This window comes from Anabrus simplex, chromosome 4, assembly GCF_040414725.1.
Source record: "Anabrus simplex isolate iqAnaSimp1 chromosome 4, ASM4041472v1, whole genome shotgun sequence".
NCBI lineage: Eukaryota > Metazoa > Arthropoda > Insecta > Orthoptera > Tettigoniidae > Anabrus > Anabrus simplex.
In genome coordinates, this window is record NC_090268.1 from 385591671 (window position 1) to 385608177 (window position 16507).

At 39.0% G+C, this 16507-nt stretch overlaps 1 protein-coding gene across 3 annotated transcripts in view; it reads right to left on the minus strand.

Moving 5' to 3' along the window:
* Positions 1 to 16507, minus strand: part of Klp10A (kinesin-like protein 10A) — a 664442-nt gene that overhangs the window by 64556 nt on the left and 583379 nt on the right. For 2 of the 3 annotated variants that reach the window (XM_067145843.2, XM_067145845.2), the window contains 2 exons: positions 2677 to 3023; positions 1728 to 2322 (listed from right to left, as the gene is read on the minus strand). In XM_067145843.2, the coding sequence (XP_067001944.2) occupies positions 1900 to 2322; positions 2677 to 3023 (770 nt within the window). In that variant the 3' untranslated portion in view covers positions 1728 to 1899. Of the gene's footprint in view, positions 1 to 1727; positions 2323 to 2676; positions 3024 to 16507 lie in introns of those variants that run through there. The other variant, XM_067145844.2, reaches the window with a different exon arrangement.

Genomic DNA, 16507 nt, shown 5'->3' on the forward strand with positions numbered 1-16507 from the left:
AGCTCACATTTGCTGTATTGAGTTATAAAAACTGTGGTTCAATAAGTAGAAATTTATTGTACGTTGCTGTCAGTTGGCCATGGAGAACGAAAAGAGAAAGTTACACACTGGATGAGAAAATAAAGTGTTTCTTTTTATCAGAGATGGACAAAAATTCACATAAAACTAAAATAGCTAGAGATTTAGGAATTTCTTGTACCTCACTTTGCACAGTGATTAGTTAAAAAAGAGCAACACTATTTTAGACTAATGTCTTAAAAATTGGGTGCAAAATCAACAACTGTATGTATGTATGTCCTGGTTTTTTACAGGGCCAGGTATGAAGCAAGCTGGAACTTCATAGCAAATTTTCATAACCAGATGCCCTTCCTGACATCAACCTCATCAGAGGAGTTATTAAGATGAAATGAATGATGTGATATATGATAGAAAGAAGAGAGAAAGGGTGAAATCCTGTGCCGGCATATACCCTGTCCCTGCTCAAGGCTTAATGTCTGCCTGCAATCCAGCGATTACAACCACCACCTACAATGTTGATTAATAATGTTAACACTGATGCTTTCACAGCCCGTACTTGCAGACATGATACATGCTTTCTGGCTAATGCCATGTCGAGAAAACAAGGTGAAACTTGAACTCCAAGTTTCATAGAGAACTTTACTTCGCGTCTTCAGAAGAAATCTTGGCTGTTCATGAAGAAGATTTCTACAATGATGAGGGTTTGAATTTAAGAAGGCTAACTGTTGGTCGCTCTAAGTGGTACACTCATTCGTCACCAGATGGCTCGCTGTATGCTGGCACAGCACTAGCATTCCAAGCAGGAGCTGACGACAACATTTAGCTCCAATTAAGATGTTCCATCACACTGTGTGCGTGGGATGTGATATAGGTCACCAGACCAATGAATATTATGTCATAATTATTAAAAGAACTTTCTCTATTGTGGTCTGATGACCTATCTGTCACTTCTCAGCACACACAGTGTGGTGGAACATCTTAAATGGAGCTTAGATTGTGCAGTTAGCTCCCACTTGGAATGCTAGCACTGTGCCAGCATACAGTGAGCCTTCTGGTGACAAATGAGCATACCACTTATAGCGACCAACAGTTAGCATTCTTAAATTCAAACTATCATTACTGTAGAAGTCTTCCTCGTGAACAGTAGAGATTTTCTTCTGAACATGCCAAGCAAAGTTCTCTGTGAAACGTAAAAAGTTTCACCTTGTTTTCTTGACATGGCATAAGTCCAAAAGCCTATATCTCGTCTTGATTACTGGTAATAATGTTGCAAACCTGATATATCAGAAGAATAAGTAAAAGTTACGCTGACATCTCTGAAATAACCTATCTAATCTGATTTCTGAAAACAGAAAATTATTTTAATAATTATGTGACATAATATGTAAACCCCAATTTGTAAGTAATTCTCAGTTGTATGTAAAATCTGCTCTTCACCTTGATATACATGTAACTCTGGTTCTACTGATATTACCAATATTTTTGTGGGTATTGTTGAGTGATAATCTTAACAGTATTAATAAAAAAATTCTGCATCCTCATAGTCTGCTTTTTCACACAACTAATCATAAAATCAACTACCTGTGTAGCAGGAAAGAGATTGAACACTTACCTGATTAACACAGCAAGAGAGGAAATGAAGAAAGATATGTTTGTAACTTACAAACTACCTAGTTTAAAAGGCACAAATAAAACTGAAGTGCAAGCAGAGAAGGCCAGTCATACCAATAAAAGGAAAATTTAAACTTTTCCCATTGGATCAAAGTCCTATTTAATGTCAATGTTTCCTTTCTATGTTTTATACATAACTGGCATGAATGCAGTAGAAATTAATCTTTAGAAAATAGTAAGTTGAAAACAAATAACGTTTATAAATTACCTTTACCAATGAACTATAATAAGAAATGTTATGGTATACAAAATGGGAAGAATAAAATAGGCTGTAACAGAGCACAGAAGTGATAGGAATTTTTGGTTGACGTATTTGTTACAAGGAATAGCAGCTGGATTATCTTCTGAACTTGATGAGAATCTTGACTTCCTGTGAGAGGCATGCTTTACTTTATGGTAGGAAGAAAAGCTACGAGGACTATCATTAGAAAAACCACTGTCATGGTCACTAAGCTCACCATCCGAATCGTAGTCCACTTCATGGGTGAGTGAGAAAAGTGCTTCATCTACCTCGTGCCAGCGAGGTGCTGTCTGCAGTACACACTTGTGAGCATCAAGAACTTCATCTTCTAGGACTTGGAGTTGGGATACAGCCTCGTGGAATGTATAAAGATCCGCTGACAGTTCTCCTGCCTGGACACAATGAAACCTTAAAGTTACTCAGTAACGTTACAAATCTTTAAACACACTTATGCAGCAAATAAGAAATTATTTTCTATTTGTTCAGACAACTGGCGACACAATAAATTACTGTCCACTTCAATCAACCTCATATAGGGATTTCAAAACTGAACCTGAATACTGACACACAAAGAATTAACAAGGGAACTGATCAAATTGCAAATCTCTGGGAAGTGACAATGACATTGTGGCTTTCCTATGCATATAAGAGTTCTAAAATAAGGCAAGTGACATGAATAAAAAAAGAGAGAGAAAAATCTTCAAAGTCACAGAATTTAGTAGAATTACCTGTTAAAAAAAACTTACATTAAGAGATCTAAGCTGAGCAAGGTCACTGTCATCCATAACTCCATCTTCTTCTAGAGTTACATCATCATTTGGTGAGCTAGTCTTCGTATCACTGGTCTCATTAGCATCCAATTCCTTTACTCTGTCAGCATACCGTAATGTATTAAGGGAATGTTCACACGAACTCATTCCAGGACTGATCATGGCAATCATACATGTCCTAGACTTCTCGCCGATGAAAGAATCCCTCAATACCTGGGTTAATTTACTCGCTCTAAAGGGCAGATGAGCACCTTTCCTTCCTAATGCTCTTATACATTCCTTGAGAGCTAGTAGTGACTTATTAATTTCTGCACCTTCCATTCCTAAAAGAGAAAGTAATAACTTCAGTATTTCCCAGTACATCAACTTAGTAAGCTAATACAATTAAGATGAATATATTGAAGAACATATTGAGGAAGGATTCTCTGTAATATTCACTGAGAGTACTGTTCAAAAGCACTCTCATACTTCCAAATATTTTTATTTTCATCTTTTTTACTTGCTGAAGTAAAGGTATTTCTTAATTCACTGCATTCCTTACAATAAGTCAAAAATTAAACATGTATAAGAGAGAACCTCTCATGGGATCTATTTGGTAAACCTCCATTAACAAATACAGTATATTTATCACATCGAACATGGCCGAATCATAAATTAACCTCACCTATTTTAGGAAAGAGATTTAACAAAATAATCAATGGCCCTTTTGGGTCCACAAACAAATCAATCTGTGGAAATTATTACCTTGCAAGATCCTAGACAATTAATTGGTGACGAAAAAAATATTACTTGAGTGGGATTGAAACCTCCATACCAAGAGCCCCATATACTATAATTGAGTGAAGTGTGGTGAGGCTTGGAAGCCAGTGGGCAGTTCCGAGCCTATAAAACACTTCTTCCTGGCTTGTGTGTGCACCTCCCGTAGCGATGTTCATGTTCTTCGCGTCTATGCTTTTTTTATGGGTTCATTCAGGGTACCTATAATGAATTAATAGTGGCGATCATGATACGAAGGCCATCCGGAAAGTGGTACCCGTTTGCGCAATAAAGACACAGGAGTAAATATTAACAAATACCCACATTTTTATTGGGTATTTGTTAATATAAAACCATCTCTTCCCAAAGAGATGAAAATCCTAAGGGGCCAAGTCTGGGCTATACGGGGGATGGTCGAAGGTTTCCCCGCTTGAATTGCTGCAAAAGTTGTGTTATCACAGCTGCATGAGGCCTGGCATTGTCATGAAGGAGAAAGACGCCTGTAGACAATAGATCTTGCCGTCGATTTTGTACTGCCCGCCGTAATTTCTTATGTTTCACAATACACATTAGCATTAATTGTGTCGCCACAGGCCATGAAATCAATGAGCAGTACACCTCGGCGATCCCAGAAAACGGTTGCCATGAGTTTCCTCGTGGACAGAACTGTCTTGAATTTTTTTTTTTTTTGTTTGGTTGGTGAATGGGCATGATGCCACTCCATTGACTGTCGTTTACTCTCAAGTGATGCATAACAAACCCATGTTTAGTCCCCAGTAATGATGCGAGTCAGGAAAGAGTCTCCTTCATCGGAATAACGTCCCAGAAACGTCAGTGCTGCAGCCATACGCTTGGTTTTGTGTTCCTCTGTAAGCATGCGAGGACCCACATTGCACAGATTTTTGAATAATGCAGATGGTCTTTGACAATTTCACGAACAATTGTTCGAGACACATAGTAAAATGTTCACAGAGTTCATTAATTGTGACGCGCCGATCATTCCTCACTCATTCATCTACTGTGCTCAACAGTTGGTCTGTAATGACAGATGGTCTCCCTGAACGCTCCTCGTCGTGTGTATTCCCCCTCCCCAGGTTGAAGTTGCGACACCAGCGCCGAACAGACGACTCGTCCATCATATTGTCTCCATACACCTCCGTTAATTGGCGATGAATATCACAAGTTGACAAAGATGTTGATTCCCATAGGGAATCTGAAATATTTGTTCCGAATGAGTAAATGTCCAATAAATGACCATTTATATCGGAATATCACAAGGTCAAACGTTTCGTGCATTAAGAAATTTAATCACGGCCCTCACTTCACAACTGGCGGGGTTCTCAATTTGTTTAAACATTTTAAACGATCACAGACACAACACAGGCAATGCTAGCGTCACGCAACCTCGCACAGAGCAGGCAGACAAGTCACTGACGCGGTCTGACCTTGCCCGGCGGCTACCCGAGTCGTCAGCGATTCATGCAGCGCTAACTGGTACTACTTTCCGGATGGCCCTCCTACCTGCTGCTATTTTCTAGCCTGTAACCTCACATCTTGTTATATTACCCTAGATTAGAGAGAGAATTGTAGTAAACACACTGGGTTCCATAAAACTAGATCACAAAATTGTATTTTGTATAGTCAAATGTACGGTAAGAACATCAAAACTGTGCATAAAAGAAGCATATAATGAAGACAATCTGCGCATACTTTCTCATTCAAAAGAAGAGCTCCTGGTGTTAACAAAATGTAAATTATCATCCTCAACATGGTGTGGAAGCGAGGGATGGTGACTAACTACAACAGCAAGCAGAGGGCTCCTAGGGGAGCACGGGGTTGAGAGACCGCATAAAAGATCATTGTATCTCACAGTGCTGTCCGTATCTCTACGCGGAGATGTAGAGACGAACCCAAGACCCACCCACGTGTGTGTGTTATGTAATTCTAAGGGTCATGTTACATGTATTATTTAATGTTCACCAGCTCATGGGACGTGTGCAAATATAAGTCCCTCAAAACTCAAGAAAATCGCCTCAGGTTTCAAATCATGGCACTGTTGGAACTGTTCATTACTACAGTTCTCCGAATCTGTTTTTAATACGTCATCACAGAGTGTACATAGTAGTGACGGAAGTACCAAGGAAAATGAAAGATTGCGTGCAGTTTAAAGAAGGCTTCAAGACAGCAGTTCCTGAGATCGAGTCATAGGGCACTAAATCCAGCTATAGTGTGCATCGGAGAAACATGGCTGGACCTATCTCTTCACGATGGGGAAGTGTTTCCGGACTCGTACATTGTGTTCTGGAAAGATCAGACCTGGACATCAGGGGGTGAAATCATCATGAAACCAGAACTCTGTCCTGTTCGCTTGAAGCATCCTGAGACCGACGCCGAGGTTGTGTGGGTGAAATTTACAAACAATGGCGTAAAGTTTCTCATAGGATCAGATTATCGAGTTCCAATATCAGTACAGCATATAAATGATCACTGTTACAGTCACTCAGTAATGTGCAACACATCCAGCACAAATACAAAGCAATTTATGTAACAGGTGACTTCAATCTAGATACAGACTGGCAATGTTCAGTTCCTATTCAAAAAATCCTCTTGTGAACAACTTCCTTACCTATTCTATGACCTATTTATTTCTTCATTAGCTTATAACAGAACGTACCCGTATCACACTAACCTCACGCTCTATAATAGACCTATTCATCACTATCAGCCATCCTTAGTGCAGAAAACTGAAGTTATCCCGGGTCTCAGTGATCACTCAGCTATTATAGCCACACTCCACCTCAAAAAGCCGCTTTTGAAGAGCACGGCAAGGGCAGACTATAATTACAAAAAAGCTGACTGGGAGCACGGCAAGGGCAGACTATAATTACAAAAAAGCTGACTGGAACTTGTTATCATAATTGTTCGTTCAATATCTTCCCACTCCAAGCTCATTGGACGCCAGAGACATGGATTTAGTATGGAACGAGTGGCGCGACACGTTTCGATGTGTAGACCAGGCCATACCGAAAGTAACCATTTCGCGCAGGAGAAATTCTCCATGGATCAACAGAAACATTATTAAAATGATCAGGAAAAGGAATTTGCTGTATACAAGGTGTGTCTAGGGAGGTCTGGTCACGCTACCACAATCCTTTGCGGTGGCAACCATATTGGGTCTTAAATATACTTATGTGGGCGTGCCCGATGTAATGATGCGAGTTATTACTTGTATTTTGAAGGAAAATGGGTTACTGTGCCGCACCAAATTGTCAAAATAAGACAACTGACGGAATTAGAGTGTTTCACTTCCCGAGAGATAAGCAAAGGAGAGCTCAGTGGGTACAAAACTGTAAGCATGACAAATGGCAAGCTACAGATAATTCCGTCTTGTGCGCGGTTACGGAAGTTACACATTCGTATTATTCCTGAATAATAATATGTTTATATGAACGATGATTATTTATAGGTCTTATTACGCATTTTCTTCTAGCATCATTTTGAAGAATCGCAATTTGAACTAAAGAGAGCAGATGGACGAAAACTACTCAAGTGGAATTTCATTCCAACAATTTTCGATGTCCCTAATTCACCCAAGTCCTTGATATATAATAGGAAATCTCCCAAAGAAAGAGAATTGACTTTCAAAACAAGCACGAAAAGTAACAGGAAATGTGTAATAGTAGTTTTGATGTTCATGAAAATTTTCATGAATCCGGCTCCATGGCTAAATGGTTAGCGTGCTGGCCGGGTTCGATTCCCGGCAAGGTCAGGAATTTTAACCGTAATTGGTTGATTTCGCTGGCACGGGGGCTGGGTGTATGTGTCGTGTTCATCATCATTTCATCCTCGTCACGATACGCAGGTCGCCTACGGCCATCAAATCAAAAGACGTGCCCCTGGCGAACCAAACTTGTCCTCGGACGCTCATTCCATTCCTTTTCATGTAAACTACAGACAGTATCTTTCTCACCCACCATGCAATGTAGAAACGTTTCACAGATATTTGAAATGCTTGTTCCTGTTCATTTACCAATTACAATCACAACAAACAATAGGCCTATCACTTCAAACCAACAATTTGTGTCCAGCTTGCCATCATTACAACAATTGTTAATAGCAGTCTTTTACGGTACTGTAGTTATTATTTACAGCTATATTTCATTCATCTTAAATGCTCTCTAGAGTACACATACCTGCCAACTTTTAGAATTCAAAAATAGGAAGATATTTTAATTCTTGGATTTCATCACGCATATTTCACCACAGTCTACGTGAAAATAGCTCAGGATAAAAGGCATACATACCTACAGTTACAATGCGAATTGATCATTAAATTTAAAATCTTAAACTAAGAAAACATAAAAATGGTTACAAGAAAATGTACCTAATCACTCTCATTTATGACACTTACATACGAATAATAATATTTATGTCACACCGACACACACAACAAAATCCATAATACCATATTTTCTCGCGTAATTAACGCACTTTTTTGACGAAAAATACAGGCGAAAACTGCGGATGCGTAAATTATTCACGGAATTCAGATCTTTACAAATTATTTATAATTCATTTACGTTTAAAAGATACATCAAATATAATATAAAGACAATTGGTTCAACTCATTTGCGATTATCGTCATACAGCGTAAAATTCCGGCGTGAGATTTTTTCTGAAAAGTCAAATAGGGTACATCAGGTAAGTTAGACACGTGGGTTTCAAGTACCGACACTAGAAAATATTCTTCTCATTACGAGCTGAAAATACGACCGAATGGCATACCGAAAAAAAAAAACCTATCCAACACGAGAAGGGCCGGGCATCGAAGAAGGGACCCTGCTACATTACCCCAAACCGTTCATATCTAATCGTGTACGAGTGACGTGTCAATCCATCCTTTCTGTTGAATACGAACGTGGATCACTCGCGGAAATTTTGCTTTAGGCATTGTTTTTCGTTTTAGAACAATGTAAAGTGTAACCTTTCTGCCATCAGCAAGCATTGCAGTACATCGTTGTTTTTGGCTTTCGATAGCGCGTACGATAACACTATATGTTCCTTTCTCATCGATTCTTCGACTTTGTGGCGTACGGAAACTGGCGTCTGACGTGCGGTTCCTATAAAGGGAGATCAAATATTCCTTCATTTCACGCTTCTCAGTCACAAAGCGATGACAATGGTTGAAATCATTCATCATTTTTTTGGCATAATGTTGTTCTTCGTCGAAGAGAAAGTTCATTTCTCTTCAGAAAATTAATCAAGCCTCGGCTAACCTTCAAATCCGAGACACTGATTCCATGTGCCGCGGCTATTTCTCATTCTTTAAAATACAGCATTTCGTGAGAAATGGCTTATCCAACATTGCCCAACAAAATCATATATTTAAGCAGATAATCCTCTACTTGCAGAAACTTGGTCCGCGAAATGCTTTGGGAGACTTGTTGGCCGCTTGAAGTGCACTTCTGTTACCGCGGTAGCGTACGTTTCATTTGGACACTGGATACTTGCTGGCCGCTGCTCTATTCCCGTATGTTTCGACGTAAATGATCACCGCGAGTTGGTATGATGCAGTATTACTGGAATACTGTGTAATGACAAACAATTTTGAGATCACAGAAGGTCCCGTATCCGAAACACTCGTAAAACGAGTGCAGTGGGATTTCCTGACGGCTAATAACAGCACGTTGCCCTGTGTGTGGAATGCCTGCTTTGCGATAGGAAGCCTGCTACTTGAGTAGTTGACATCTTTATTTCGAAACGCATCCGGAGCTGAGTGATGGATGTTCGAAGTTGTGGGTGCGTCAAATACGTGAACATTTCTTTTTCTCCACTTTGGACCCAAAATTATTGGGATGCGTAAATTATGCAAGGGCGTTAATTACGCGAAAAATACGGTAGTTTCCCTTAGACGGTAAAATGAACGGAAATTTATAGGTATCTCTGAACACTTGGAGATAACGTTTGTTATATTTTTTGGCCATAACGAGAAAAGAAAATGCCAGAAACTGTCACCGACAAGAACCCCCTTAAAAACATTAAATTCATTAAAATTATGCACTTAAATACGCGAAACTACCACATGCAAAACAATTCAATATGTCCCATACATTATTAACAAACGACTTTGACAGAGAGGGGGAAAAAACATGTGGCCTACCACTCCGACGCAACTGTGCACAGAAAAGATGTCAACAGCGCGCGAACAGCACAATAACCTCGTTCTTTCCTCCCGATTAACTGAGTCGCTAGCGCGCGCTAGCCTCTTGCTTGCAGGACGATTGTCGCCCCGAATCCCCAGCTGCATAAGGCGCGCTCGCTGTTGCGGTGTGCGGGAAACACGATACACGGAGGCGACGGACGAAACACTCACGAAATAAAGCAACAAATAAATACGCTTGAAAATAAGGTTTCGTAAATTACACAAGTACGTAAGAATTTATCCTTTATCGAAGGGGAAGAGTATTGGCGGTACTAGAGGTTATATTAGTAAAAAATCGGAAGAAATAAAAATAAATCGGAAAATCGGAAGACGAGTTAAAAACCGGAAAGTTTTCGGGTAAATCGGAAGGGTTGGCAGGTATGAGTACATTATATGGCTGGACAAATGCTTAAAAATCACAACACTCGCACTAACTAAAGTAATAACGTACCGTAGCCTAACATAATATCCTAATATCCTTATTAACTCAACTTAATAGTGACTGAATTTATATTTCTTATAGAATCGTGTCTATTAATGGCCTTAATTTTCTTTATTATTATTATTATTATTATTATTATTATTATTAAATGCATGAATGTTAGGACTCATCTAAGAGACCCATGGTCGCCAACCCACGCTCCCTAGTTAGGAGCTCCTGACGCCCCTTTCTGTCGCCTCTTATGACAGGCAGGGGATACTGTGGGTGTTATTCCTTTGCCCCCACCCATAGGAGGAAATTATTTTGGGCCCTTAGCCGAGTCTTTACATTGCTTTCACTTGTGTCAGGCTCTCACCTATTCTAGCCCGTCCAACCTTCCCTGTTCAACACTTGTTCTTTTCCGATCGCGACAGCATTAGTGCATTACATAAAATCAGCTTCATGGTCCGTATCGCACTTCAATAGATTCACAATTAAGTATTTAATTTATTTTCCACCTAGTCGATACAATGATTGCTTAAGGCAATTTTTAATGGTCAAAAGTGGTACATGTTTCGTATATTATCAACATCTTCAGCCACATAACACTGTTTAGATGAAAAATATATAAAATTGACAAAGTAATGCTTTAGAGGAAGTGTCCTTAAAATTAACATAAGATTGACAAGATTAAAACAAACAAATAACTCAAGAGAAAATATATAAACTATTTCTACAATAGAAAGCAGTCGTCAAGGAAACACTTGTACAATATTCCATAGAGAAATTGTCCTAATAAATATTCTTTTCTTAATAATTCATGAAAAAAGATCAATTTATAAATTAAAAATTATACAATTTATAAGTAATTATCGAAACGAAGAAATCCTGATATCACAGTGCGGCTCTTATTATTAATGTAGATGAAAATATAACTAATTCCTAGTTGTCAAATCTTATTAAGCCTGCTTTCCTTTAGAACAGTAACTCCTGTCATTCTTTCACAGTTTTGCGCCGGGTGTAATATTGATGATGCAATCTTCCTTGCTCTTGCACCTGAGGAGGTGGAGGAGCGGGGGATATAGGTGTGTCAAGAACTTCCTTGCTGTCATCTATAGCTTCAACTGAGGAGGAACAAGTTGTAGGGCTATCTGTAGGTGGAGAAATTCCAATTCTTTTTTCGTGATCCTTCTCAAGCATTTTCAAATATACTAGAATTTGATAATATAATGGATTCTTATATTCTACAGCCTCATTAAGGTTATCATTTTTCTTTACAAGTTGGTCTAGATCAGGGCCATCCAGCTATTGCGCTCTGAGAGCGCGCCCGCGCTCGGGGAGCACTGGGCAGTCAGACTAGCGCTCCTTCCCCTACCACCACTACAGTGTGGCAGCGAGGAGACCTGAGACAGACGATGTTCGGACCGCGCTAACTAGATACGTACGTACAGTCGTTCGTCCGACGGCTTTTGTGGGTTTGTTGACATCATATTGATAGGGCTGTTTTGCCATAACAAATATACCGCATATACAAATCGGAAAGTACTCCGATGTATGGAATATGCAGGAAACGAAATCAAGTGTTAAGTAAAGAATACAATAATGCGATTTATTCAAAACTGAAATTTGAACATACCTGAGAGGAAAATTCAACAAAATTTTACCAATATTATACCAATATTCTTAAACAATTACTCGCGTTTCTATCGCTCATCGTTGCACGGTGTTTACTTTTGGTAAGCTTAAGAACCGAAAATAAACGGTCACAAATGTACGTTGAGCCGAACATTGACAGAACTTTATATGCATGTTTATATAAAAGGGGGTATTCTTCTTGCGAAAAGCCACTATAAAATTCTTCCAAACTTCGTGACATTAGAAAGCGGTCTTTAAGACGAACATTGCACTGCAGTTCAAGCTACTCTAATTGAAATAGCTGTGGAGCACTGTCTGCACTAAGAGAAAATGTTCGAACAATTACATCTAACACCGCTTGGGGTTCTGATAATTCAGAAAATCTCTTTTCAAACTCTTCTTGTAATTGGCGAATTGCCTGCAAGTACTCATCAATGTCGACACCTTATTTCACTGCTTCAACCAATGGAAAATGTCCTGTGTTCCTTGCACGTAACTGGTTTTCCCACAAAATCAATTTTCATTTGAACTCTTGAATTTCTTCCACCAAATAGCAGATATTGTACTTTTCGCCCTGAAGCGATTTTTTTTTTTCTTTTTGCTATTGGCTTTACGTCGCACCGACACAGATATGTCTTTATGGCAACGATGGGGCAGGAAAGGGCTAGGACTGGGAAGGAAGCGGCCGTGGCCTTAATTAAGGTACAGCCCCAACATTTGTGTGAAAATGGGAAACCACGGAAAACAATCTTCAGGGCTGCCGACAGAGGGGTTTGAACCTACTATCTCCCGAATACTGGATACTGGTCGCACTTAAGCGACTGCAGCTATCGAGCTAGATAAGCGAAGTGTTCAAGGTATTCAGATGGACAGTAATGTCACTTAAAAAGGCCCAGTCCGCCACCCACTTAGGATTACGCAAAATAATTTCGGGACGCCCTTTCATGTCATAAAAGGTATCTGTTGCATTCCGCAAGCAAAAAACTCGATGAAGCACCTTCGCCTTGCTCAGCCATCTTACTTCTGCATGGTACGGGATATCCGGATACTCCACTTCGATGTCATCCACGAACTCTTTGATTTTTTTTTTTTTTTGTTGCTATTTGCTTTACGTCAAACCGACACAGGTAGGTCTTATGGCGACGATGGGACAAGAAAGGCCCAGGAATGGGAAGGAAGCGGCCGTGGCCTTTAAGGTACTAATTAAGGTTCAGCCCCAGCATTTGCCCGGTGTGAAAATGGGAAACCACGGAAAACCATCTTCAGGCCTGCCAACAGTGGGCTTCGAACCCACTATCTCCCGAATGCCAGCTCACAGCTGTGCGCCCCAAGTGCACGGCCAACTCGCCCGGTACTCTTTGAATTAACGGCGCGTGAGTCCATGGGATCGAATAAAATTTACCACTCGCACAACTGTTCCGATTACGCCTTTAAGTTTGGTGACTTTTGCACAGATTGCCTGCTGGTGTATCAAGCACTGGATCGCCGCCATTAGGGTAGTACCGCTCTCAGTCATTTTTAATTTTACATAGCTGAGGAACCCCGTGCGTAGACTACGTAATGCAGGAGCTCCATCCGTCGTTACACTCGTGAACCGCTCCCATTTTAATCCCATTGACTCAAAAACACACTCCACTGCTTTGAAAATATCGAAACTGGTAGTGGTGTCTTTGAGAGCTACCAAGTCTAGGAAATCCTCGGTGAGCCGAATATCGTCATCCACCCTCGAATGAAAATAACGATCTGAGCTGTGTCCGCAATGTAGGTTTATTCATCGAGGGCGATGGAAAAGGATACAAAATTTGCTGCCTTCTCCATTAATTGTTGTTCCATATCAACGGCCATATTGTCTATTCTGCGAGGTACAGTGTGAGGAGAAAGAGAGATTTTGTGAAATTTCTCAACTAGCTCCATAGGACAAATACATGCCGCCGCGTCCATTAGGCACTCCTTGGTTACATTCCCTTCCGCGAAGGGTTTCCCATCTTTGGCAATTTGCGACGAACATTTGTAGCTTGTTCGTAAAGTGGGTCCACCAACCTCACTCTCCTCAATCTCCTGTCAGACAAAAATACGGCAAGTCACAACTTTAGTGTTCTTCAGATAATTCAATCATTTATACATTCCCGTTTGTAAATAAGCATTTAAAAATTAAAACAATAATATCTACAGAACAGTGCTGCTTGAAATTTTCTTTCAATTCTTCCAACTTCGATTAGCGACTGGCGTCTGTCAAATCACCGTAATAATCCCTGTGGTTGGCACTGTAATGCCGTTACAAATTGTGTTTTTTTTAAAACATAAAATCTCTGTGGCACACTAAAAAATCGGATGCTCTCTTCGGCCCGGCGGGCAGACCGCTCGCTCAGCTAGCCAAGCTCCTCCCACCACTACCGAAACTACCTTCCCTCAAAGCGCTCGGAGCACTGGCTTGGAGCGCGGCCAGAGCGCTAGCGCTCGGGGAGCGCTGTTTGGATGGCCCTGGTCTAGATGAATGTACAGGTCTTCATGTGTGTTCATTAAGCTGCCCTTTTTTAACTTTTTTTATGATGGTCAGGTCTTGTTCTATGTTGGTAAATTTATGACCTGTGGCAGTCATGTGTGATCCCATTGCTGAGAATCTTCTATGTTTTTCAGCATTCACATGTTCCAAATATCTAACTTTAAAATTGCGGCCAGATTGTCCTATGTATGTATTCTTACATTCAAAGCATGTGAGTTTATATATTCCGGAATCAAAAAATTTATCTTTTTCCGAGAGATTTATTGTATCATGGTTGAAAATACTATGTTTCATGTTGTTATTGGTGGAAAATGCAATTTTGAAATTTTTTCTCTTAAATAAATTTGTTATTACATGAATGTTTGGATTATTATATGTGAACTTGATATATTTTTCAGTTTTACTAGGTTCGACTGCTAATTTAGATTGTTGCTTCTCCGAAAATTTATTAATTATTTTATCAATCATGTTATTGTTGAAACCATTCAAGAGGGCTTGTTGTCGGATAAACAACAGTTCTTTATTCCTTTCAGATTTGGATAAAGGAATACTAAACGCTCTGTTAACGTAACTATAATATGCTGATCTTTTCTGTGCCTCAGGGTGTAACGAGTTGTTCTTGATAGTGGTCAGTGTGAAAGTGGATTTTCTGTGTATTTTGAAAGAAAATCCTTTTTCTTCTCTTGTTGTGACTATGTCCAGAAAATTCAGTGATTTTTCAACTTCTTCTTCTAAAGTGAATTTTATATTGGAATCCAAATTATTCAATATATTTAAAACATAACGTGTCCAAAAATCCAAACCCTCTATGTGACACGTTATGTGGACGATGTTTACGCTATAATAGATAACAGACTCACCGACAGCAATAAAGTTTTAAATATATTGAATAATTTGGATTCCAATATAAAATTCACTTTAGAAGAAGAAGTTGAAAAATCACTGAATTTTCTGGACATAGTCACAACAAGAGAAGAAAAAGGATTTTCTTTCAAAATACACAGAAAATCCACTTTCACACTGACCACTATCAAGAACAACTCGTTACACCCTGAGGCACAGAAAAGATCAGCATAATTATTATAGTTACGTTAACAGAGCGTTTAGTATTCCTTTATCCAAATCTGAAAGGAATAAAGAACTGTTGTTTATCTGACAACAAGCCCTCTTGAATGGTTTCAACAATAACATGATTGATAAAATAATTAATAAATTTTCGGAGAAGCAACAATCTAAATTAGCAGTCGAACCTAGTAAAACTGAAAAATATATCAAGTTCACATATAATAATCCAAACATTCATGTAATAACAAATTTATTTAAGAGAAAAAATTTCAAAATTGCATTTTCCACCAATAACAACATGAAACATAGTATTTTCAACCATGATACAATAAATCTCTCGGAAAAAGATAAATTTTTTGATTCCGGAATATATAAACTCACATGCTTTGAATGTAAGAATACATACATAGGACAATCTGGCCGCAATTTTAAAGTTAGATATTTGGAACATGTGAATGTTGAAAAACATAGAAGATTCTCAGCAATGGGATCACACATGACTGCCACAGGTCATAAATTTACCAACATAGAACAAGACCTGACCATCATAAAAAAAGTTAAAAAAGGGCAGCTTAATGAACACATATGAAGACCTGTACATTCATCTAGACCAACTTGTAAAGAAAAATGATAACCTTAATGAGGCTGTAGAATATAAGAATCCATTATATTATCAAATTCTAGTATATTTGAAAATGCTTGAGAAGGATCACGAAAAAAGAATTGGAATTTCTCCACCTACAGATAGCCCTACAACTTGTTCCTCCTCAGTTGAAGCTATAGATGACAGCAAGGAAGTTCTTGACACACCTATATCCCCCGCTCCTCCACCTCCTCAGGTGCAAGAGCAAGGAAGATTGCATCATCAATATTACACCCGGCGCAAAACTGTGAAAGAATGACAGGAGTTACTGTTCCAAAGGAAAGCAGGCTTAATAAGATTTGACAACTAGGAATTAGTTATATTTTCATCTACATTAATAATAAGAGCCGCACTGTGATATCAGGATTTCTTCGTTTCGATAATTACTTATAAATTGTATAATTTTTAATTTATAAATTGATCTTTTTTCATGAATTATTAAGAAAAGAATATTTATTAGGACAATTTCTCTATGGAATATTGTACAAGTGTTTCCTTGACGACTGCTTTCTATTGTAGAAATAATTTATATATTTTCTCTTGAGTTATTTGTTTGTTTTAATCTTGTCAATCTTATGTTAA